General features: G+C 40.6%; 1 protein-coding gene across 4 annotated transcripts in view; it reads right to left on the bottom strand.

Annotated features, from left to right (window-relative positions):
- The window catches only part of sh3pxd2b.L (SH3 and PX domains 2B L homeolog), a 103,874-nt gene extending 80,016 nt beyond the window's left edge, over window positions 1-23,858 (bottom strand). For 2 of the 4 annotated variants that reach the window (XM_018252164.2, XM_018252165.2), the window contains exon 1: window positions 23,269-23,854. In XM_018252164.2, the coding sequence (XP_018107653.1) occupies window positions 23,269-23,343 (75 nt within the window). In that variant the 5' untranslated portion in view covers window positions 23,344-23,854. Of the gene's footprint in view, window positions 1-23,268 lie in introns of all 4 variants that reach the window. The other 2 variants (XM_018252162.2, XM_018252163.2) reach the window with 2 other exon arrangements.
- Window positions 23,859-24,968: the final 1,110 nt, after the last annotated feature.

Here is a 24,968-nt window from a genome sequence, read left to right as displayed (position 1 = left end):
TCGTTGAATCTCCATGCGAATGTCGCCTTTGTAGTGTCTGGAATCTCTATTTGTGTTACGTACGGAGCGTGGTCCGAGAGGAGCATATTGTCTATTTGTGTCTTCTTTACTGTATGTAGCCATTTCTGATTTATAAACATGTGGTCAATTCTCGTATAGCTGTTGTGTGAGTTTGAGAAGAATGTGTAGTCTCTCTTTTTTGGGTTGTGTGTCCTCCATATGTCGATTAAGTTTAATTTATTCAGGTGGCCTTTAATTTTCTTTAGTGTCTTGTATGACGTGGCTGATTTTTGTGATGAACAGTCCATCATCGGATTTAGTGCTACATTTAAATCTCCTCCTAACAAGAGGATGCCCTCCGCAAAATCCTCTATTATTTTCGTTATGTTTTTTATGTAGTTTTCTTGATTTCTGTTTGGTATGTACGTTGAGCATAATGTCATTCGTGTGTTGTAGATGTCTACTTTTAAGATGACAAAGTGTCCTTCTGTATCTATTTTTGAGTCTATCAGTGTAAATGGGACATCTTTATGAATAAGGATTGCTGTTCCTTTTACTTTGGCTTCTGGATTTGTGCTAGTAAACACTTTGTCGTACCACTTGCTTCTGATTACGGTTGCGTGAGTGGATTTTATATGAGTTTCTTGTAAGTATATTATTTTTGCATCATGTTTTTTACAGTTGTTGATGATCTGTGCTCGTTTCTTGGGGTTGTTTATCCCATTAACATTTTGCGACCAAATTGTCAGTGGGATATTACGTCCCATAGTAATATATATAATGTGGTGTGCTTTTGGTCTTACTCAGTTTGACCTGCTTCCTTTGGGGGGGGGGGGTAAGAAACCTTATTATAACAAACATATTATACATTTCTATGCAAATAGACAATTATATGCAGTTGCAACTTTATTAACTTTAACAACTATTGGGTCTGAACCGCCTTTATGTGCGGAATTACCACCGTGGGGGGGTGGTTAACTGGTGTAGAAAATAACAGTCATTGAACGTGGCCCACTGACTTTTCAAAAGTGAATGTCTGTTGGTGGGGCTTTCAGGACAGTTCTGAAACATAAACAGTTATTTTGCAGGTAATGGTATACTCACTACTCCGCCCAGTCTTTGTTCGGTGTTCTTTTGTTGGTGTCGTTTTCTTTGGGGAATTGGCTTCTCGGCTTTTTTGGGGTTCTCTGTGTGAGAGGTACTTCCTGCCATGTGTCGTCCTCTTCTATTGCCTGTTCTCTTTGGCCTTTGTCTTTGTCGTTCCATCCTTCCATGGTGACTTCCTCTAGTTGGAATTTTCCCATGAACTCTTTCAGGTCTGCGGGTAGTCGAATTGTTGCTTGCACTCCATCTTTGTTTGCCATAAGGCTAAATGGGAATCCCCATCTGAATAGTATGCCTTTGGTCTTCAATTGGTCTGTCAGCGGCTTAAGTTGTTTCCTTTTGATCAGTGTGGATAGAGATAAGTCTTGGAACAGTATAATGCTGTAGGTTTCAAAGGTTATCTTTTTCATTCCTCTGGCTTTGGATAGTATCTCTTCTTTAAGTGGGAAGTTGTTTATGCAGCATAGAATGTCTCTTGGGGCTTCTGGCGGGGCATTGCGCGGTTTATAAACTCTGTGCGCTCTTTCAATTGGTATTGGTATATTGGCGTCTTTCTCCAGTATGCTGTGGAAAAGTCTGTGGAGTGTGGGTGTTATCTCTTCTCTAGTTATGCTCTCGGGGATCCCCCTGACTCTTATATTATTCCTACGGCTTCTATTTTGTAGGTCTTCTATCTGTCTGTGTAGCTCAGTAAGTTCTTTTCCTTGTCTGCGTATTGTGGCATGTAAGTGCTGTTGGTTGCTTACCAGCTTTGTGTGTTTCCTTTCCAGGGTATCTGTTCTGGCTCCCACACTTTCTAGTTCCTGTTTGATGCCCTGCAGTTCCTTGCGGATTTCATCCGTTACCGTGTGCAGCATCTCCTTTATGTCATTCTTGGAGGGTAATCTCCGTAAGTATGTTTGCATGTCTGTGGTGCTGTCGGTTTCGCTTTCTCCCTCCGAGGAGTCTGGTATTTGAGATGCCGCGTCCTCGTGGTCCTCGGCCCTAGCGGGCGCCATCTTGCCTTGCGGGTCATCGCGGTTTTTCTTGTAGAAGAGAGCGGGGATATCTTTATGTTGCCCCGAGTGTTTCGGGGTTTTCCCGCTGTCTTTGGTTGCTTTGGGTCCGTTAGATTTCCCCATATTTCTGGATGTTCGGTAGTCAGTGGGCCTACGGTCGAGCGGAGCTCTTAACTATGCGGCCATTTTCTTTCAGCGTTGGTCACGCCCCTCGAAATCGAATTCTTATAAATTTTTTTTAAAAAAAGAAATGTGGATTCCCTAGTCGAATTACACAAAAATAAACTCGAAATTCTGATTTTCAATTCGTACCTTGATACATCTGCCCCTAAAAGTCCTTTTAAATTTAAACATGAAATCCAAATTCTTTTTTTATTAAAGCATTCATAGCTGATGTAAACTCGTTTAAAAATCTCAGCTGTCAATCAAATAGTCTGCCCCTCCTCTATGCCTTAGGTATAGAGGCGGGGCAGACAATTACTTTCACTTTCCATTCAGCACTTCCTAGATGTCACTGCTCTCCACATTCCCTCATTCTCTTCACCATTTAATTGTGTAGCCAGGGCATGGGGATGGACATCAGGTCCCCCATTCTGGTGCACAAACAAGATTCTGAGATGATACAAGACTTGCCTTAAAGGAATTGTTCAGTGTAAAAATAAAAACTGGGTAAATAGATAGGCTGTGCAAAATAAAAAATGTTTCTAATATAGTTAGTTAGGAAAAAATGTAATGTATAAAGGCTGGAGTGATTTGAAGTATAACATGTCAGTCTGAACACTACTTCCTGCTTTTCAGCTCTCTTGGTTTACACTGACTGGTTACCCAGGTTACCAGGCAGTAACCAATCAGAGACTTGAGAGGGGCCACATGGGTCATTTCTGTTGCTTTTGAATCTGAGCTGAATGCTGAGGATCAATTACAAACTCACTGAACAGAAATGTCCCATGTGGCCCCCCTTCAAGTCGCTGACTAACTCAGAGTTATAGAGCTGAAAAGCAGGAAGTTGGATTCTGACTGTTTTATTAGACATCTGTTCACTCCAGCCTTTATACATTACATTTTTGGCTAACTAACTATATTAGAAACATTTTTTATTTTGCACAGCCTATCTATTTACACAGTTTTTATTTTCACACTGAACTGTTCCTTTAATAACAGTGTCCACATAATGGCTCCTGCCTGCTTGCTATAATTATGAATTCCCAGACTGATGGAAACAAGATAAAATAATTCATATAGTCTAAATAAAGTTCATTTTGCTTGACTAACGTGATAAAACAGGATTTGGAATAATTTTTTTGGATGACAGGTCCCCTTTAATATATTCATTGGACAAATCCTTAGGGAAAAATAATCATTGATGGTTTAGGGGACCCCTTGAATAGGGAATAAAGAGCCTGCACTCTCTGCACATTAACATATATAATTTTTAATGGAATCTGAAGCAGAAACATACTTCATATACAGAAGGAATAACTGAACAATCGAGTCTTATTCAAGACTGCGCCCATGCCACTGAATGAATGACATTGTGACCACACTATATTGTTGCATTGACAGTATGTTGCCCTTTAAAGGCAGAGAGACTATAAAAACTGCTTATGTGTCAATTGGGAAAAAAAACTAACATTTTCTTATAACATTAACCATCATTGTTAGGTGGAAAATGGCCACCAATTCTCCTCTCTAGACTGTAAAATCTTGAGTCATGTGCTCTTAAAATCTTTGGCTTTTTTATTGAAGTCCGTTAAGAATTGCCAGATGACATCATGTAATCAGGCAGTTTTGTTCTGCTGAAATCCCAATGTGAACGAAGGTTTTACAGAGTTACATCATCGCTGGCCGCCATCCCGAAGAAACCAACTAATGTGTCTTTGGTTTGAAAGAGAAGAGATGCTGCTTTCCTTAAACCCAATCACTTTCTGGGATCAGAAAAGCAATATAGGACTTTCAAGGCTCGGCTTGGAATTCCTAAAGGTTTTTTAGTACTTACAAAAAATCCACAAAAATGTTCTAAAGAGAACAGCTTGGTAAAAGGCATAGAGAAATGGAATCCCTTACACCACCATCTGTTAGGGCTGAGGTGCTGTATTACTTCGTTTTTACTTCTGCATACAAAGACTTCATTGACACTTCACTGAAATATGCATAAGACTTAATGGTCTCCTATATTGCATTATTTTAATCAGGCATATCAGCCATTTTTGGGAAGCTGAAGTTACAGCGAGAGGCCAACATGTAGCATTACCCATTGGCTGCATTCTGTCTAAAAAGTGTGATGTGCGTATATTATAGTAAGCAGCATTCTCAGTGGTTTTTTGATCCATTAATAGGGTGAAGTTACTTAACTTGTTAATGTTGAGCCTGGATTCTTTTTCCACTAAATGTAGTGCAACTGTAGTGGCAGGTCTAGTTTTAATGAGGAGGCACGTTCATTCATGTGAGACAACACTATAAGCTTCCCTTTAAAGGACCAGTAACATCAAAAAAAATTAGTTTGTTTGGAAATAACTTGCCAAATCTCCGCTTGCGCTCCTCTTCAGAAAAGGAGGAAGGGCGACAATCTATCGCGCGGCGTTCAATTTCTCCTCCCATCTCCTATAAGGAAGGCATGGAGGAGAAATCGAGTGCGATCGATCACCACTGATCGCCGTTTCTGTAGAGGAGCGCAAGCGGAGTTTCAGTAAGTTATTTCTTAATAAAGACTTTGCGATTTTTAAAGTTTAATATGTGTTGGAGTTTTTTTGTTTCGTAGTATACAAACAAATTATTTCTTAAAAAAAAATTGATGTTACGGATCCTTTAATTCCCTTTTAATAATTACAATATATATTGGTTTCAAACTATTTTTTAGTTGCAGTTATCTAGAAAACACTAAAAATGCCAGCACCATTTCCAAAAAAGGGCAAATAGTTCATTTTTGACTAATTTGCTTTATCCTCAGTAGTAATAAGGAAGCAGATGTAAACCTAAAATAGATGGGATCCAGGTTGATGGATTGTTTTTTCTAATGTGTGTAGGCGTTTTTGGGTAGCCTTAAGCATAAGTAGTACATTCCCAAAGCATCCAAAATAATAGATCCCATACCTGTAATATTATCGAATACAGGTATGGGACCGGTTATCCAGAATATCGGGACCTGGAGTTTTCCGTATAACAGATCTTTCCGTAATTTGGATCTTGGTATCCTAAATCTAATTGAAAATCATTTAAATATGAAATAAATTGAATACGATTGTTTTGCTGCCAATAAGGATTAATTATATCTTAGACTGGATTACGTACAAGCTGCTGTTTTATTATTACAGGTATGGGACCTGTGATCCAGAATGTTTGGGACCCAAGGCTTTCCTGATAACTAAACTAGTAGATAAAAGTAGATAGTAGTAGATAAAGTCTACTAGAAAACAATGTACTGTAAACATTAAATAAACCCAATAGGCTGGCTTGGGTCAATTACAAGGAACTGTTTTATTTTTACAGAGAAAAAGGAAATCATTTTGAAAGATTTGGATTATTTGAATAAAATGGAGTCTATGGGAGACTGCCTTTCCGTAATTCAGAACTTTCTGGATAATGGGTTTGCGGATAACTGATCCCATACCTGTACAAAAATTTGGATTATTTGGATGAAAATTGAGTCTATGGGAGACGGAACATTCATACCCTTCGAGCATAGAAGCAGCTTTGCAGGCAACAGAAGTGACACCAGATACCGCCTCTCAATTTATTTTACTACATTAACTCCATGCATAATTCAGAGGGACAAAATGATACACATATGCTTTATTGTGCGTGAGAGTTAAGCTTAATTAACTTAATGCATGCTATTGCCATTAACAATTATATGTTAATTGGCATTGCCTTTGTAAAGAGGAAGAATAGCGATGTTCTAAAATGCCAGAATGGGCTTCTGAGAATACAAGTGATTCTTCTGCTGTTTTACCAATTATGTTAGGAACATTTAAGAACATTAACATGCCATGATTTATTTTAGTGGCCCAAGAAATACTGCAAACTTAGTAGGAATCCTCACACTATTTTTCAAAGGTCGACTTTAAGAACTATGTGAGCTTTTATTAAACCTCGAATGAACTCACAATTCAAATGGTTTCTTATTTAAGAAAAAACGAAAATTAGCGACTTCGAGTTGTGAAACTTGAAAACTCGAATTGATCGAGTTTTTGAGAGAAACCCACCAAAAAAAACTTGAACATCATGAAGGCTATTCAGATGGTTCAATGGACCTCTGCAGTTGACTTCTACATGACCTCAACAGGTTTTAGATGGTGTAAGTTCAGATTTGAGCTATTTCCGCATGCTTGTGATGCTCTCCAACTTTTTTTGTATTTGAATGTGGCTCATGGGTGAAAAAGGTGGGGGACCCCTGGTCTAGACCAGTTTTATAAAACAGTTTTCTCCTCTCTCCAAATGTGCTGTAATATGGCTGATAATGAGGAAATATTTTGTTAAAGGCAAAAACAAAATGGAATACAAACTGTATTTATCCTTTACGTGTTAAAATTTATCCAAAAAATGTCTCTGCCAAGGAAGCTAAAATTACATATTTCTTTTATTCAACCACTGTATATGAATGCCTACTTTAAAGGGACAGTAGACTGAGTTTTTTCTAGGTTTTCCCTGTCAAATTAAACAAGGGTACACTTATGTCTGAGACATGGCAATTTTACAGATTACTGCCTGGTAAAGCCAAGCATGCATTCTGTCATTTTCATGAACGTTTGGTCACAAAACAGCCACCTCTTTGGATGAGGTTAAATAAATCCACTTGACCTTAACCAGTTTATGCCAATACTGTACTTTGTTTGTATACAAATGGTAAATGTTAAGGTCCTTGACATATAGGGTATATTGACACTTTAAGACCTCAAATCACTAATGGTCTAAAAGGGTTGCACTTTGTGTTTTCGCAGAAAAAAAAAAAAGTTCTATTCCAGCTTAAAATAATAACTGAATAATGAAAAGTATAAAGGAAATGAAAAGTGCCATGGAATTTCGGCAGCGGCTCTAGTCAATTAGACGGATACAGCAAATCATCATAGTGCAAACAGATGCTATAATAAAAAAAGGAATGGAGGATCCAGTATTTGCAATTAACTGTAAGGAGTTAAAGGAAAGCATGGCCACGTGACTTACTGGCTACAGTACTGCAAAGCAGATGGCTAAATAAGTCATGTGGTCACAGAGATGCTCATTACAAACGACCAATTGCTAGGAGGAATTCTATGCACCACCGCCCACCCCCACTAGATATTTGCGTTCCAGCAGTGTTTCGTGATATAACGCAGGTGCAATTTCCAGGACTATTAATTCCAGCTGTATCTGGCTTTAACAGAATTCAGATTTCAGAAAGAAAAGCCATTCAGAAAAAAAACAGCTTTACCCTGACTATTAACAAAATCATTTATCACATGTTCTTTTTAGACATTCATAGTCTATACAGTATATGCTTATAATGTTAGCAAGTCCGTGAACATTGCCTTGTTTTCCTCCAATGTTTCGCTGTTAAGTACGGCGGACACAAGTTAGGTCCCATTAAAAGGGGCAGATTCCTGTTTTTTTTTCAACATTAGATCCATGAATAAGGCTTATGTTGAATATACTTTTTTCATATAGTTTTAATTAGGGATTATGTATGGTTTTCGTGATTGCTTTCACTAAACAGGGCAATTAAAATTTAAAGCCACTTCTTGTTCATGCAAGCACAATCAAACAAATCAGCAAACAAATCCGCTGAGAAGCCCACTTCCCCCAGCTGCAGCCTGTAAGATAGGGAGCAGCTCATTATACAGAAGGAATAAGTTTACAGTTAGTCCCAATATCAAAGACAGAATAGCAGAAATAGATGTTTTTACTTTTTTTGTAACACGCTCGAACCCAGCTAATAACTTCCCACCAGCTGAGCCACTTGAAATTCTTCTACTCTGTAAGATCCATGCCAATATCCTAGAATATCTACCAATATTATAATATAACACCAGGCACCACATCATATAGCACTACTTCATATAACATAAACAGAATGATACCTGATTTTGGGCAGTGCAAGTCCTATTTATTGGGATTCTGTAAAGTATGGCTTTTCCATGTTATGCAGCCCACTGAATCTGAATTACTACAGGGCACCCACTGCTGATACACACACTGCTTTGTGTTTCTCTTATACTGAACATTTTAATATGCTTGAAATTTTACAGCACCCTTAAAATGAAATAAGGAAACTTTGTTGCACAGCTCTGAGCGGTTTAGATACTCATATGGAATTAATTTGTCTACCACTTGAAGGTGCCCTTGGCAGAGAGTGTTCCATAAAAGCCAAGATTACTGTGGTTCCCCATAAAATAATACCTGGTATATAGAAGAGTTAAGGTTGTGAGTAAAGCAACTGGCTCCTAATTAACTGGGTGCTGGGTAAAGCCACTCGATATAAATGTATTTATTTTATAAACTTAAAATAAAAGTATTTCCAGAAGTGCTTTACAGATGCTTATCACTATTGATTTTGGATGAGCAGCCGACGACCGGTGAAATATTATATTAATTATCTCATACCACAAGTTGCATCTCAGAGAGTACCACAAGGTTGCCTAATGCAGGGGTCCCCAACCGACAGGTCTTCAACTGGGCCGCCGAGCCTAGGTGCAATTAATGCGGTGCGCTTGAATTGGACGGCGACCCCCTCCCCCGGTCCATAGGTCCCTTGGCCAAAATAGGTTGGGGAACCCTGGCCTAATGCCTACTGCTTTTAAAGGTGCAGTTCACCTTTAAACTAATTAGTATGATGTAGAAATTGATATTCTGCAACAATTTGTAATTGTGGTTTTTCACTTATTTAGCTTTTTGTTCAGCAGCTTTCCAGTTTGGTATTTCAGCAGCTATCTGGTTGTTAGGGTCTTATTTGCTCTAGTAACCAGCGGTTTCAATGAGAGACTGTATAATACATAATCGTAACCAGGCTACAAACAAGCTCTGCAAAAAAAAAAACAAAAGACAGATTCTATGTTTTTTAAAGGGAAAGTTCAACTTTTTGATGAAAAGGGGCACTTCTGCACTATTTAGATGGTCGTCATGGCCAGGTCTGTTTCACTCAGGCATTCCAAGCAGGAGTGTAGTAAATATTTACAAGCCATTCAGTTAATTCTCCTTTGTCTTGTGGGAAAGAGGCACGGATACTAAGGGCATGTCTCTGCAATGAAGGAACATACATTTCCCTACAACCATGCCTTGTCCACTCAAGTAACTGCCTTGTATTACTGAAAAATGCATATTGCACTACTAGGTGGCTTGGGTGGCTGCAGCAATCGGGGCAAGAGCATACCATCTTCAGAGTCTCGTTCTCAATAAAACATAAATAAGTCAACCTCTATCTGTTCCTTCCATCATGCCCAATTTAAACTTGACACTTTAGGACTGACATGATCACTCTGAACAGTAAGATACCATTTAACAAACTAAATCTGTTTTTGGTTGGCACCAAATTGTCATATTCCCAACGTATTGTGGCCATAAATAATACAAAAAAATCCAGTTCTCTTTAAAGGTCGCATCAAATTGTGTGTAATATTGCGTCACAAGGAGACAATCACAAAGCTCGAGTACTTTTCTCCAAAAACAAACATGACTGGAGCAAACAATGAGGCTCCTTAAGAGACCAATGCTCATTACGTGGGATCTAATATGTTAAATCATTACAGTGCTGTTTAGTAGCTGCCTTGCTGGCAAGAACACAGAATGGGAGGGCTGTATAGAAAGTGGAAAAAGTCAGAGGAAAATAAAACAACTATAAGAGGCAATGATGGAGATGCCAGGAAACAAAGAGATTTCTCCTCTTGGCTGCTATGGCTGCTGGCTGGAGTCCACACCCTCACGAGCAGTCATCCAGGTCCCACATTAGGAGTCCAAGGCTGCATAGGAAAAACACAAAGTCAGCTTTCCCTAATGCGAATCAGACTGATCCAACTAGGACAAGAGTAACAGGCTTTGTAAGGTAACATTCAGCCATCTGACTGCTTTGGTAATGTACCATTTTAACCCACAATACAGGGGTCAGTCCTTTTATAGTCATAAACTGTAACTACAAGCAGAGGGTACACATTCTCTGCCTTGTGATCACGTGAATGGACTTTGCCTTTATTTTTTCATTCTGATAATAAAGGTTAAATAAAGGTTAGCTTTTACTATATCTATTCCAGCTAAGGTGGATAAGAACGTCTATGCTTCACTGTGGAATTTAATTTACCCATACAGCAAAAATGGCCCTGAACACTGTAGGGGGGGGAATCAGACAAGGCCATCTGGTTACCAGCAGCCCCTGAACATAAAAAGTTAAAATAGAGCTAAAACAAAAATATTTAAGTAAACGTAAAAAGCTATTGCTCAGGAAAGCAAGGGGGTGGCAGGCCAAATCCGCAGTACCTCCTATTTTTTTAGTGGACAGCAGTAACATATTATGCAGCACTTTGTACAGATTTTATATCTTTTATATCAGTCTGTACTAACTTGGATCTGTTCCCTATAGGGCAGCCATACACAGCCAATCTATGACCGATCCAACATGTACTCGCTAACATCAGTAGAAGAAAGCCCGATCTTCGAACCACCTGATATCTATAGCTCATGGATACTGATCAACATTATAATGCAGTGACAGGCCAGCATTAGAACTATTGAATTTCTCAGCACTCCCAACGATATGGGAGTTGTGTTTACAATACCTGAAGGGCTTATGATATATCTCCTGAAATATCCTGCTTTCGGACAATAGCCCCCCAGCTCTAGAGGCAGAAGCAGGACACCTGACTGTTAAGGAAAATATTCAGCATATCAAGGCGTGTTCCAGTGGGAAGGGAGCCAGGAAAGGAATAACACATGTGTGGGATAAGGAGACATTCGTGACTTTCTGAACTTTCCATCTAAACAGATATTTCTTACAGACACTCCTCTCACTTTTTCTCAGGTCAATGCACTTGCTAGGCCACTTCAAAATATGTAGACTGTCACGGCAAGCAGAAACATAACCTAATTTAATTCATTAGGTTAATGGCTTCATTGCTTTCTTTGAAACATTTCCTTAATGGGGATGCATATTAAAGAAACATTATGTTGGTCATTTATGGATTTTTTAAACAAGTTAACTGTTATGTATGTCTTTTCCTATTTGGTAAAACAATTATACGCGAGTGTCTAAGAAATGCTCAGTTCCAAAGTAATTGCTTAGTAAATTACACATACTTGGGGCCACACTATTTCACTGGAGTCTGGATGAGTTTACAGCTAGCCATACAACTACGTTCAGGGTTGGCCATAATTGTAAGCCCCTGGGTTAATGATGGGATGCAGTGTAAGGATTAAACAGAACCATCAGTCGGCTCTACATCCATAATAGCATTGTTAGCATTTTGTATTACTTAAATATTATATTGATTTATTGGTAAAGTTATATTGCTATATTTAATAATGTTATTATGCATTATTAATATATTATTGTGATATTATTGTATTATTATAATAATAATAATCATTTATTATTAACTATTCCTTATGTAACCATAACAGAATAAATACCTGAATTAAACAGAAGGGTGATTTAGACAAGCTGTAGATCTCAAGACTAGACAGAGTCTTGAGATCTACTGATCACCAGCTAAAGGTCTACTGGTAGGCCCTGATCTACCATTTGGGCACCCCTGCTCTAAAAGAATTCCTTCACAGCTGATTTTCGCTGAGTTTATGCACTAAATCTCCTTCACGCGATTGCCATTTAACTGTATGGGAGACACTAGGGAGTCAATAAACTAGTCATTTTACAGAATAGCACTGAGGAGGTGTTTGCTCTCTGCTCTCTCCTAAGGGAACCCTGGAATGATCGGCAGGTCCAGTTTGTCGGCAGTCCAGCATTACCTTAGATCAATGGGTGCAGGTTGGGCAAGCACCAAGGTACTCCCCTCAAGCTGCAAAGCAGCAAGTACTTCTCTCTCGATTAGGGAGTCCAAACTAGCACTCTGCACTTGTGCTTCTATTTGCAAATGAGCCCAAGGAGTAGCAAGAGTTTAACATCACCAGTTCCCTCTAGGAACTACAGAACTCAAAATGCTATGCCCGCAGATAGCTGCTTCCCCTTTGTGCAAACAAGCAGTTCTCAAAAGCAGCAGGAGGTCCTTGCTGCCAGTCAGTTCCTACACCTTACTCTAATTCCCCCCTAACACAAAAAATAGTTCTAGATGTTGTTCTCCAAAAATGGATAATGAGTAATAAGTAAACAGTTGGTCCACAGTTTGCCAAATGTAGCCTAATACAGAGAAATATTTTCAGTCATATGAAAGCTTATACCCTGTTTCAAGGCTGTTTAACTTTTTCAGAGTAGAGTGCCTGCTATCTGATATACGCTATGTACCCTGGCCAAATCATACTGAAACAATACAGTCATACATGAAGGTCTAAGATGCCCATGTATCAAAAAGACTATCCCATAACATAAATCCCCGAATCCTTCATGAAAGAATCAGCCGAATACCAAACTGAATCCTAATTTGCATATGTGAATTAGGGACAGAATGGGAAAAAGTGGAAAAAACTTTACTTCCTTTTTTTGTGACAAAAAGTTATGTGATTTCCTTTTGCGCTCCTAATTTTCATATGTAAATTAGGATTCAGTTGGCCAGGCACGAGGATCTGAAGCTGAATCCTTCAGAAGTCAGAATCCTGGCCGAATCCTGAACTGAATCCTAGATCCGGGGAATTCCTAATTATATCTTAGTTTGGATCAAGTAAAAGGTACTCTGTTTTTATTATAGAGAAAAGGGAAATTATTTTTAAAAAATGTTGATTATTTGGATAAAAGGGAGTCTATGGGGGACAGCCTTTCCATAATTCGGAGCTTTCTGGGGTTTCAGGATAACAGATCCCATACCTGTACAGACTTAGAGCCATAGAGATGCTTTGAATGGCTATGTCCAGTCCATAAACCCCTAGATGGACAGCCCTGCACAACTTATTGAAACCTTTAGATTTTAGTTATTAACGCCATAATCAGTCGGAAAAATAGAAAGGTAAAATCATGGGGCATAGCTGATTTCTTCTATGTATATCCACATTCATATAAAGGGAGATTGATTCTTGCTTTAGCACCACTAAGCATTACAGCACCCAGAGGTGGAGAAGATGAAGGTGAATGAAATTTTAGGGAGACTCAGCATCCACACCCCCCAAAAAAAGCAAGTTCAAGTGCATTAAATTAATATATAATGTTAAGTTCTCCAGTGGAAAGTCTTCTTTACAATTGCACAATTCTCTAAATTCATCAACCGGTTGTACACAAATAATTAGCCGTAGCGGTTATGGCACCTACGGCAACTTGCAGACAATACCACTACTCTCCTTCAGTAAAGAAAAAGCACTTGAGACAGGCTGGCACTGCTCAGAAACCTTCAGCAACAATGTCTGCCAAAGGTTGAGCATTCCCAGTGGAATTAGTGTAGACAAGAACACATGCAGCAGTCATTATACCCTGTGTGCAACAGCCTATTAAATAAAGGTACTATAATTTTGAACAATGAATGAACAATACATATAACAGCCAGCCTATTTTTTCTGCTGATGCCTTGAAAATCCCTTGCCACAGAATAACAATCTAATAAAAGCAGAAAAACCTCCTTTGATGCAACCCCTGCCACTAAGCCACAAAAAACAACCACCCAAATTTTGCCTCAAGGAAAAACATTCCAGAGACTAGATTTCTATCTAGAACAAGATTTTGCTTGTACTAAAAGAAATTCTGTGTTGCAAATATTCCCTGGGCTGCACTGTACATCTGTGTCACATAGGAACATAATGCACATTCCAATATATCTTTTAGATAGGGAATTCCATATCTTTATCCTTGCTGAAGGTTAATCTCCTTTCCCACTATCTGAAGGGATAACCTTGTGGCTTCAGTATCTCACTATGAACAGAAAATAGTGGAGAGGTTAGCAATGCATATAAAGCCACGTTTGTGCAGTTTTCTTTTCATTATGAATTAGTTTAGGTTTTGCATTGCATAGGGGCTAGGTGTAACAAACATCACTAAATCCTGCTTAGACTTAAAGGGATAGTAGCGACACATACCAGTTTTAACAGGGACACTGTGTTTTCACCCTTAGCTGTGTTGGGGCTCAACACAGATGAGTATCAGACAGCTGAGGGAGAGGCAGGGAGCACCTTTTAAGGTGGCTAGAGACGTAGAGAAACCTTGAGGTGGGCCATATCGGGCTGATCCAATCGTGGGCCCTAGGGCCCCACGATTGGATCATAATGCATCCGATATGGGCGGTCAGATCGCGGGACCGCATACACGCACTTATGCGGCTGCGATCCAACGGGATTTTTTAACCTGCCCGATCAAGAGCTGGCTGACTTTCGGCCAGTTATCGATTGGGAAAGCCCGTCGGATGGCCCCACACACTGGCCAATAAACTGTCGATTCTGTCTGTCTGCAGCTTTTATCAGGCCATATATGGGGGCCTTAACACTTAGAATTAGTGCTGGGCACCTTTATATAGATATAATGATACACATACACACAAATCTGATTCTGCAAATAGAAAGGAAACCATGATAGTCTGTCTGCACTCCCTCGGATTAAATCTACACTCCCTTCAGGCAAACGCACCCTTATCTTGTTCCACTCAGGGTGACGGCAGGCGAGGAGATTAGTTGGCCAGTGATAAATCTCCTCTACCGAGGGCGACTAGAATGTCAATCGCCAGCGGGATGGCATTCGGATCGCTTTGTTTTCTGAAGTTTTCCCGAAGTTCGGAAAACCAAAGCTATGTATGCCATCCCACCGGAGATTCACATTCTTGCCGGCAGAAAGGCATTTTGGGGAGATTAGTCTCCCGCAGTAGAGGATATTTGTTGCTGGGCAGCTAATCTGTATATGATTGAACTAAAAAAAAAAAAAAAAAAACACAACAACTATAATCATGAAAGTGTCTTAAGTACATGGAAATATATGAGAAAACTGCAGGAAATATTGCCTTGGCCAATACTAGGTTGGCTGCACCGAGGGCCCATTTTTGTGGCAGTAAAATACACTATTTCAAATAACCAGTCTCTACTCAAATGTGAACATAGGAATGGAAATTGAATGGTAAGGGTAGGGTGCTCAGTTGGCCTTAGTAAATCAAACTCTTTTTATTATATTCATAGCATTATCCAGTAGGATATGGAATCTCTCCCATCATCCAGCTGTGGTATATACAGGCAGAAAAGCAAAACTGGAATTAGATTAGTGATGTAGATCATAACATCATTCTGGATAGGATGGGTTTTATTTTCTTTATGGCACATAAAACACATCTCTGCCTAGGAACTGCATTTGTGCTTACATCTCATATAGTTACAATCAGTTACAAGATATCAGGCAGCATATAGATGTACTATGTCCTGATGTTTGTTATAGTAAGCTAAAACAGCTTGGTTTGTATATTAGTTATAAAAGTATTAGTCTCCTCATTTATACAGAGACAGAAAGTATTACTTGTCTTATAGCCGAGATATCGCGTATATAAAGCAAGCACTGCATTGTTTCATGAGAAATTACTCCCTTTCAGTCTTAGTCTAATGGACTTGGATATATTCCATCACTAATAAAAAAAAACATTAACTCTGTATCTGGGAAATCAGGTTTATGGTCATTATAAATGTCTTCCCAGCTGCTCATGAACTTCCATCATTTAGTGTCAGGGTATACAGGCAGATTCAGGGAGATTAGTTGCCCGGCGACAAATCTCCTCTTCTTCGGGTTGACTAATCTCCCCAAACTGCCTCCCCTGCTTTCTCACCAGCTAAAATGTAAATCTCCGTCGGGATGGCACTCTGAGTGATTCGTTTTCTGAAGTCGCCCGAAGTTTCCTCGTGAGGCAACTGCGGACGACATCGGAAAATGAACTGCGTTGAGTGCCATCCTGCCGGAGATTTATATTGAGATCATTTGTGTATCTATGGCCAGCACTATACGTGGCACAACCATATATTATTCTGTATAATTTTGCATGTGCGGGTATATTACTTTCAATGCCCTATATGTTGCTCTTTCAGTATTCTGACAATGCCCCTCCATGAAGATGAAGTGTAAGCAGATTTTTAGCATAAACAACTTCAGTCTGATTTGTGAAAACTATGACTGCCACTCAAGGTGCCATCCATGCCCAGATGTTTAAAGGAGAACTAAAGCTTAACTAAAGAAGTATCTAGAAATGTTGTACATTATGTTTTGGCTTCTGTAACAGCCCAATGCAATCACAGCCCTTTAGCAGTAAAAATCTGTGTCTCCAAAAATTAGGGATGCACCAAATCCAGGATTCGGTTCGGGATTCGGCCTTTTTCAGCAGGATTCGGATTCGGCCGAACTGAATCCAAATCCTAATTTGCATATGCATTAGGGGAAGGGAGTGAAATTATGTGACTTTTTGTCACAAAACAAGGAAGTACAAAATGTTTTTCCCTTCCCACCCCTAATTTGCATATGCAAATTAGGATTAGGTTTGGTATTCGTCTTTTCTTTTCTGCTGATTCACTGCACATGCTCTGTACTATTGTCACTTACTGATCTTAAGGACTGACTCACAATATATAGTACACATAGAATAGAAATGTCACAATATAAAGGTAGATTAGTAATTAATACAGATAATAACTATATGACAGTAACCAGTGAAACTAGCATCAGAATTTAATAATCAGTCTTGTAGCAGACACTTTCCAAGATGGTGACCCCCCTGTGACAATTTTGAAGTCCTCGAACATTGCTGCTATTGAGAAGCTGAAACTTCAGGATGGAGGCTGGTGTAATAGGTTAAGTATATAAAAAATGGAATTTTTAACCATATTAATTGTTAGGGTTTAGTTCTCCTTTAATAGTTATGGGCAAAACAGCTAAGCTGCCTGACTGAATGTGGACATGAATGGCCAGTTTTAGGGAGTGCATCAAGGCTTCACCAGTCTATAGAATTTGGAGGTCCCAAGTGAATACCCTGGTGCAAAAATAAATGCAGACGACTCAAGTTGGACTTCAAGAATCGAACAACCACCATCCTCATACAGGAATTTTAGTATTTCTTTTATAATCTATAGTAACACTTTTCAGGCTTATTTAGTTCAAACCTTCTTTAGAGGTCCAGCATTTGGGCAAGGACTGTAATGGTAACTTACCCTGGTGGTCTAGCGGGCCGGCGGGGACGCCCGCCACGCTCTCGGCGGGGACGCCCGCCACGCTCTCGGCGGGTACGCCCGCCAAGCCGGTCTTCCCCTTGATGTGCCGATCTGTTAAGGGCATGCGCGACGCGCCTCTGTTCCTTTTAAAGGCGCAGGCACACTGATGCGTGACGTCAGCGCGCAATGGCGCGAGGCCTTATGGGTATTTAAGGGGCCATTACACTTTATTCTTTGCCCATGATAGAATTAGTTTCCTGGTGGTTCCTGAACATTGTGCTAGTATCTGTTTGCCGGAATTCTGTTTTGAACTTCTGTGTTTTGACCCGGCCTGGCTTTTGACTTATCTGACCTCCGTAACCTGAACCTTGCCTGAAACCGACTCTTATTCCGTCTGTCCCTCCTGATTGACTTCCTGGTTTGACTCCTGCCTGTTGTTTGATTCCGATTCTGCCTCACCCCATCTGATTGATTACCCGGTTTTGACCCTTGCCTGCCTGACGATCCTGCTATCTACCTGCCTCGATCCTGCCTGTCTGACCACGAATTTGCCTATTCCTTCTTGTACCTTGACCTATAGTTGTGCCCCTCTGCCTATCCAGAACCCTCATCTTGCACCTCTCATTTAAGTCCAGGTGGCATCCTAGTAAACCGAGGGCTCCTCCCGAGGCCCAAAGGCGGTCACACTACTGGTGAAGCACGAGCTGAGACCAGGGTGCCTGGTGTTTGTTCTGGTGTTGGGTGCCAACCGTGACAAGGACCCATTCTACCTAAAGCTCAGAGTCCCACCAGGCACTGCTCAGGGCCCCCACAATGGACCCAGAACAACAGATTGTTAACCATTAATGTTGCAAGCTTGGTGTCCCTTGTATATTAGGAAAGGGCTTAGAAAGAATTCAGCATCCCAGAGTTCATTGAAAATTAGAGAATGTGTTGTCAGTGGTGGGAAACCAGAAGCAAGATGAAAGGAAGGTTGGTTTGAGTGGGATATACTCACACAGATGTACAGTATTTAATACCATTAGACCACCCAGTCTGTACAAAAACACCATTTACACTTCAGAGGACAATCAGCAAGACCAGGAAAAAGCCTTCTTCACTGTGAGGCAAGGGTTAAAGTGGTCATAAGGGAATATTCAGGTTTAGTCTAGCTGCTGATTTTTCCAACGAAGGTTTAACAAATGGGAGCTGCTTGTACTTGTATGACTTTTTTCACAGTGGCCAGTTTGATTTAGCAGAACATAAATCTCATTCTTTCGCTGTTCCTTTGTGTGGAAGTCAAGATTACAAGAAATAAATGGCCTCTAAGCGGTCTAGTTCTCAGATGATAATTACAGCTCTGTACTGGAGGCCTTGCTTTGCAGACAGGAACAAACCTTTGCTATGGAATGCATACACTGTGTGAGAAGATTCTAAACATGTGTCTAGGCTACCCTGGGTCACACAGAAGCACATTTTCGGATTTGTTGGCTAGTCCTAAGAAACTATTTTATGCCCAATTTGCCGCCCGAGGCGCCCTTCGTTTTTGCCGCCCCCCTCCTCTCACCTTCAGCGCCAGACGGGTCCACATCGCTAGTGCAGAGAGCCCAAAGTGTATAGCCAGTAATACAGGAGCTATACATTTGAGTTAAGGTGGCCAAACACTGGCTGACTCCTTCATCTGACTGAAGGGACACCAACAAGGTTTAAAGCAGAAGTGACAGTTTAAAACTAATTTAGAACTTTTTTTCCCCCTTAGGTGTCTTGTCCCATTTCCAGGGCAGATTAAGATCATCCATAAGAACTTGCTATATCTTCTTAAGTGTTTCTGAATATGGTGCCATTTTCAAGCATGCCCTCTAGAAGAAGCTTTAAGAGGGATGAGAAAGTCTTACCCATGAACCAGAATCTTTTCTTATTTGGTCACTGAGTTGTTTTCAAGTATGTCATATAGCAATAGGGAAGAGAATTAAAAAGGCGCAGCTCAAAAATAAATCACGCAAATGAAGTAAAAAGGCAACAAACTTCAGAATTCAAATTCCAATTATTTGTGATAACTATGATTAATTACCCTTATGCTTAATTAAGCTTAACAACAAATGCACCATCCTGAAGATCTTGTTTGTGTATGTGTCTGTGTCTATCTGGGACGTTATATGACCATCAGCTAGCTTCATATCACTAGAGCAGGGGTCCCCAACGTTTTAAACCTGTGAGCCACCATGTCAAGTGTAAAAAGAGTTGGGGAGCAACACAAGCATGAAAAAGTCCCTGGGGTGCCAAATAAGGGCACTGGTTGGCTGTTTAGTAGCCCCTATGTGGTCTGACTGCCTACCGGATGCTCTGTTTGGCAGTACATTTGGTTTTTATGCAACCAAAACTTGCCTTCAAATTAGGAATTCAAATAAAAGCCCCTGCTTTGATGCCACTGTAAGCAACATCCAAAGGGTTTGGATGTTGCTCACTTCCCAAAACCGAAGAGAAACCGAGCGGCACCCTGCCAGTGATTCACATTCTAGCTGGCAGGAAGGCAGGGAGATTAGTCGCCCGAAGAACAGGAGATTTGGCACTGGGCAACTAATCTCCCCGAATAGCCACATGTGCCACCACTCTAAATACCAAGACAAGGAGACAATAATATGGTTTCCCCTTTAAAAAGAACTGTAAAAGCTGCAATGGGACATTATTCTTAAATAGTAGAATTTGTGACGTATGATATAGTTTCTGAAGAATGACATGTCACTTCCAGTGATTTATTGCCCTCTGTGTAACAAATATGTATGTTACGGAAAACTGCTCTTCAATCAGCTAAAAGGCATCAAATCAACCGCAAATCTTAACAGTTTAAGGAATTGTTCAATTTAAAAATAAAAACTGGGTAAATAGATAGGCTGTGCAAAATAATAAAAAAAATGTTTCTAATATAGTTAGTCAGGCAAAAATGTAATGTATAAAGGCTGGATGTGTGTATTTTTTATTTTGCACAGCCTAACTATTTACCCAGTTTTTATTTTTACACTGAACGGTTCCTTTAAAGGGGTTGTTCACCTTCTAAACACTTTTTTAGTTAAGTTGTTTCAGAACAAAGACTTTTTCCAATTGCTTTCCATCTTTTATTTTTTGCCGGTTTCCCAAAATGTAAGATTAATGTTTGTGGCAGCTCAGTGATCCAAGAACATCTGAATTGTTACAATTTAATACATTTAGTTGATACAATTAGTTGCTCCGTTTCTCAGTAGGATCTGTGGGGAATATATTGTATCAAATCTAACAGCTGCCTTTAATGGAACTCAAGCAGGGACAAACAAGAAATGTACCAATAAATGTATCAATTTAAAACAGTTAAAGTATCAGCGACCCCCTCCCCTCCCAGAGCTGAAAAAATGAAACTTTACACTTCAATATTATAAAAACGGTCACATACACTAAATAGAAAGTGTTTCGAAAAAGTTCTTATTTCTGATAAACGCTCTGGAACAAGTGTCTGAAGGTGAACAAACCCTTTAAGCTTTCACATCGGTTATTGCATCTAAGATGAATACATTTGGCTTACTATTTTTGTCACTGGGGATCAGTTTTGAACAGTCTACTCCAAGTCAGGAAATGAAAGCCAGCAACTAACTGGTTGCTACGGGCAACTGCACATGTACAATTTAGCCCCCCATGTTCATAAAGCATCTCTACTGTTCATAAATATCTTGAATGAACATATAAATCTTCTCTCTGTTGACAGTGAATGATAAATGTTCCATATGCTAGCTAAACATACAGGAAGAAATTTAAACCGTGATGTAAAAACAGCTGAATAGTGTAGGGCCTTGGGGGCATGGCTAATTTACTGATGGGTTCCTCTATACAAAGCTCAGTGGGACTTGCACTGTAATATAGAACAGTGGCTGAATGAAGTACTCTGAAAGCACCAAATGACTTGTAATGATCTTAAATGGAACCCTTACAGCTGGATATACTTGCTATCTGACTAATGCATATGTACAAATCAATACGTGCTTTTAGGCTTCCTTTTCTGACAAAGACCAGCCCAACATCCCACTCAGTAGGTGAGACGCAGAATATCGGCACTTTCCAGTGCATTCCTCTTTAGAATATACCAGGGTTTTATATGATTATTACACATTTGCATTACCTTTACACAGTAAAAATATATACGGTCAGCTCATCTGGGAATAGGAGTCAAGTCTGAGAGCCAGACCCAGTCTATAATTAAGCTGATTACTTTCTTGCACACGGGCAGACTGAGCCAGTGATAAATTCAGGTCTTCCATTCCAAGTCGTCAAATTACTGCCCAGTCCAAATCATGGCTTTCAAGCCTTTTCGTCAATTCAATCAGGTGTTACCCAATACTGCGACATATACATTAGGTTGTACACGATAACATATTTGCATGCCATGTTCATTAGACTTTGCTCTATTTAAATATCTCTTCTCTGTGCACATGGGGAAATATATTTATGGTGAATGGATGTTGTGCAGTTTCTGCAGATGGGAAGTGAATAGCGGTTGTGTGCTCACAATCTGGGACTCTAGATTCTAATGCTGATCGCTGAACAGCCCCCTCATTTCATCATTTTATACATTCATTCTACATTGGTCTTTACAAGAATCCATGCCAAAGGATCATCCGGCCTATCATAGCACACTGTGAAGAACAGTAGCCGTTAGGATACAGGTTGGGCACCTTCTTCCTTCCTAAACAAAGTGCCCACGCCTTAAAGGAGAAGTAAATCGTAACTAAAGAAGTAGCTAGAAATGTTGAGCATTATGCTTTGTGCTCTGTACCAGCCCAAGGCAACCACAGCCCTTTAGCAGGGAAGATCTGTGCCTACAAAGATGCCCCAGTAGCGCCTTGCCTTCTTTTCTGCTGATTCACCACACATGCTCTGTGCTGCTGTCATTTACTGAGCTTAGGGACCCACTCACAATATACAGTACACATAGAAATGTCACAATATAAGGCTGATTAGTAATTAATACAGATAATTACTACATGGCAGCACAGAAACCAGTGTAACTGGCATCAGAATTTAATAATCAGCCCTGTAGCAGCAGCTTATATTACAGACCAACCTCATTTTCTGCTTGATAATTTGCGACGACCCCTAAGCTCGGTTTCTCAACAGCTGCTCAGAGCCCACTGAGCATGTGAGTGTCGCAGACACTTTCCAAGATGGTGACCCCCTGTGGCAAGTTTAAAGTCCTGGATCATTGCTGCTATTGACAAGCTGAAACTTTAGGCTGGTGAAATAAGTGCAGTATATAAAATATGACATTTTTAGCCATATTCATTTTTAGGGTTTAGACCTCCTTTAAGTCCAACAGGGAAACATAGCAGCCCCCACCTTAAAGTAAGCCAAGGCAGAAGAAAAACTTTCCACAATGTGATAATTCCAGTGAGCACTTTGCTGCTTGGCTAGAGTTTGGGAACATATAGATGAAATAGGCTGTATTCCCCTTTACCTGCTGTTTTGGCATCAGTGGTTTGTATGTTTCTGTCCTTTACAGCTGTGGAAAATGTGTTATTAATAATAGTAATATTCAGCATCAAGACATGGTGCTGCTGGTGTTATTGGTTCCCAGAGAAGGGCTGGGGCAGTATATATGTCTCTTGTCCCTGCAGAGAGGACTGTCTGTATTCAACCCACCCTCCATCTATAGAGCACTGCTGTTTCATCTTTCCAAAAACTAGAACTTATAGTGACAGCAGATGCTGCTGCTTAGTGATTTCTGCTTATAGCAACACTATAATCCATCCCTGCAGTTGGTCAGTGATTTCTGCTTATGGCAACACTATAATCCACCCCTGCAGTTGGTCCTTTTACAGCATTAGAAGGATGCCCCTGAAAATTGGTAGCACATTGCAGCTATGGGAAGGCACATGAGGGAATGGTGCCAGTAGAAGGGGTCAGACAGAGAGCGCCGTTCCCCAAGTGGATAAAGGCAAGGGTTACTCACATAATGCTTGTTGGGGCTGCGCCGCTTTTGCACGTCCTGCACACATACTTGCACGATGCTTCTCCTGCTGGGCATGGCTGGATCTCTGCTCTCCAGCAGCAAACAAAGGGCTTATCAGAGAGCCTGGCACTTGTGTTTGGGTGGTCCGGCCCTGAGTACATCCAGCTGGGGGGGGGGAGAGAGGATCTTGCATTCAGCGCAACTCGGGGGCGGCTAAAAAAGGAGCAGCGCTCGCTTAGACAGAGGCACGGGATCCAGACTGTGCTCACTTTTCTCTTCCCCTTGTCTCTCTTTTCTTTCTTGCACAGTTTCAGAAAAGCGCCGCACTCCGCTCACCCCTCCCCTCTCTGACTTGGAATAGTCAGCCCACTATTTAAAGCTGCAGCAGCACAAGCCGCGCAATTGAGGCCGAGAGGGGTGACTCACGGGTATTGATAGTTGGCTGACCGGCTCCACATTCATTCATCTATGTGTCTTGCCGCTCTGGTGCCAGTTTGGGCTGGGCCTTACTCTTCCCTCACTGGGCACAGCACTCTGCCAGTTCAATTCTTTCTGCTGCTGGAATATTTCTCAACTGGGCACGTGATTTGGGCTGCCTGCTGTTTTTGGTTCGCTTAAAATTGCTTCCGAGATGAACTTGTAACATTGGAGTTATCAACATCACGTGACAATATGTGTGTGTGTATAACCCAGGCACTGACTGTCAATCTGTGGAATATGGCAAATGCCAGAGGAGCTGCTGTACATTTCCATAGACAGTCACTATTAGTGGGCTGGTAGGTGGCTGTTCGGGCCTTTTATCTACTTGAAATGCCAGGGCCTATTTTTTTATCCCATCCCAGGCCTGGTTAACCGCATGCTTTTGCGCCAGCCGACTCATGTTTTAGTTTTTCCTTCTTTTATGCCTTATTCTTTCTTCTAAAAACCCATTCTCCTGGAAGCAGAACAATCAGATGCACAGATTACAGCTGCTTTTACCAAAAGTTTCAATAGAAATTTGAGGTTTTCAAACCTGCCTGGCTGACTCGTTGTGATGAGCCAGACAAGCTCCCATGCCCAATAATCCTTACACACCAAATCAGTTGCTGTTATTGGCCAGTTAATGGGCAGTTTAAGAAGGGCCTGTTAATCAGCTGGATTCTGCCACATTGGTTTAAACGACAGCCACCAGGAAAGGACAGACAAATAGTTATTTCAGTAATAATTCAATTTACAAATACATTTTATGCTAATGTCTCACAGTGCTGAAACTCGGCCTACTGAAAAAGGCAGACCAAGAATCAGCCCTTAAAGAAGGAAAGGAGGTGATTCTGCAGGCTTTATTAGGTCACCTCGTGGTACTGCTTTCAGTCCTGTGCTACGTCTCACTCCTGACGCTTTTTGCTATTTTCCCAGCTTCCGCAGAGGCATCTCTGAGGAAGCTGGGAAACTAGCGAAACGTGTCAGGAGTAAGAGAAGATGCACAGGACTGAAGGCGGTCTCTTACTCCTGAGCTAGTTTCCCAGCTTCCTCAGAGGCATCTCTGAGGAAGCTGGGAAACTAGCGAAACGTGTCAGGAGTAAGAGACGTTGCACAGGACTGAAGGTATTACCACGAGGTGACCTAAGAAAGCCGTCAGAATCACCTCCTCGGAACAACACATATAGTCCAACGAATAAAATGTGAGTGAATTGTTTTTAAATAAATGTTTTTTATTGAAA

Source organism: Xenopus laevis, chromosome 3L, assembly GCF_017654675.1.
Source record: "Xenopus laevis strain J_2021 chromosome 3L, Xenopus_laevis_v10.1, whole genome shotgun sequence".
Classification (NCBI taxonomy): domain Eukaryota; kingdom Metazoa; phylum Chordata; class Amphibia; order Anura; family Pipidae; genus Xenopus; species Xenopus laevis.
The sequence above is the reverse complement of the archived record's forward strand: the minus strand, read 5'-3'. Positions and strand labels throughout refer to the sequence as shown.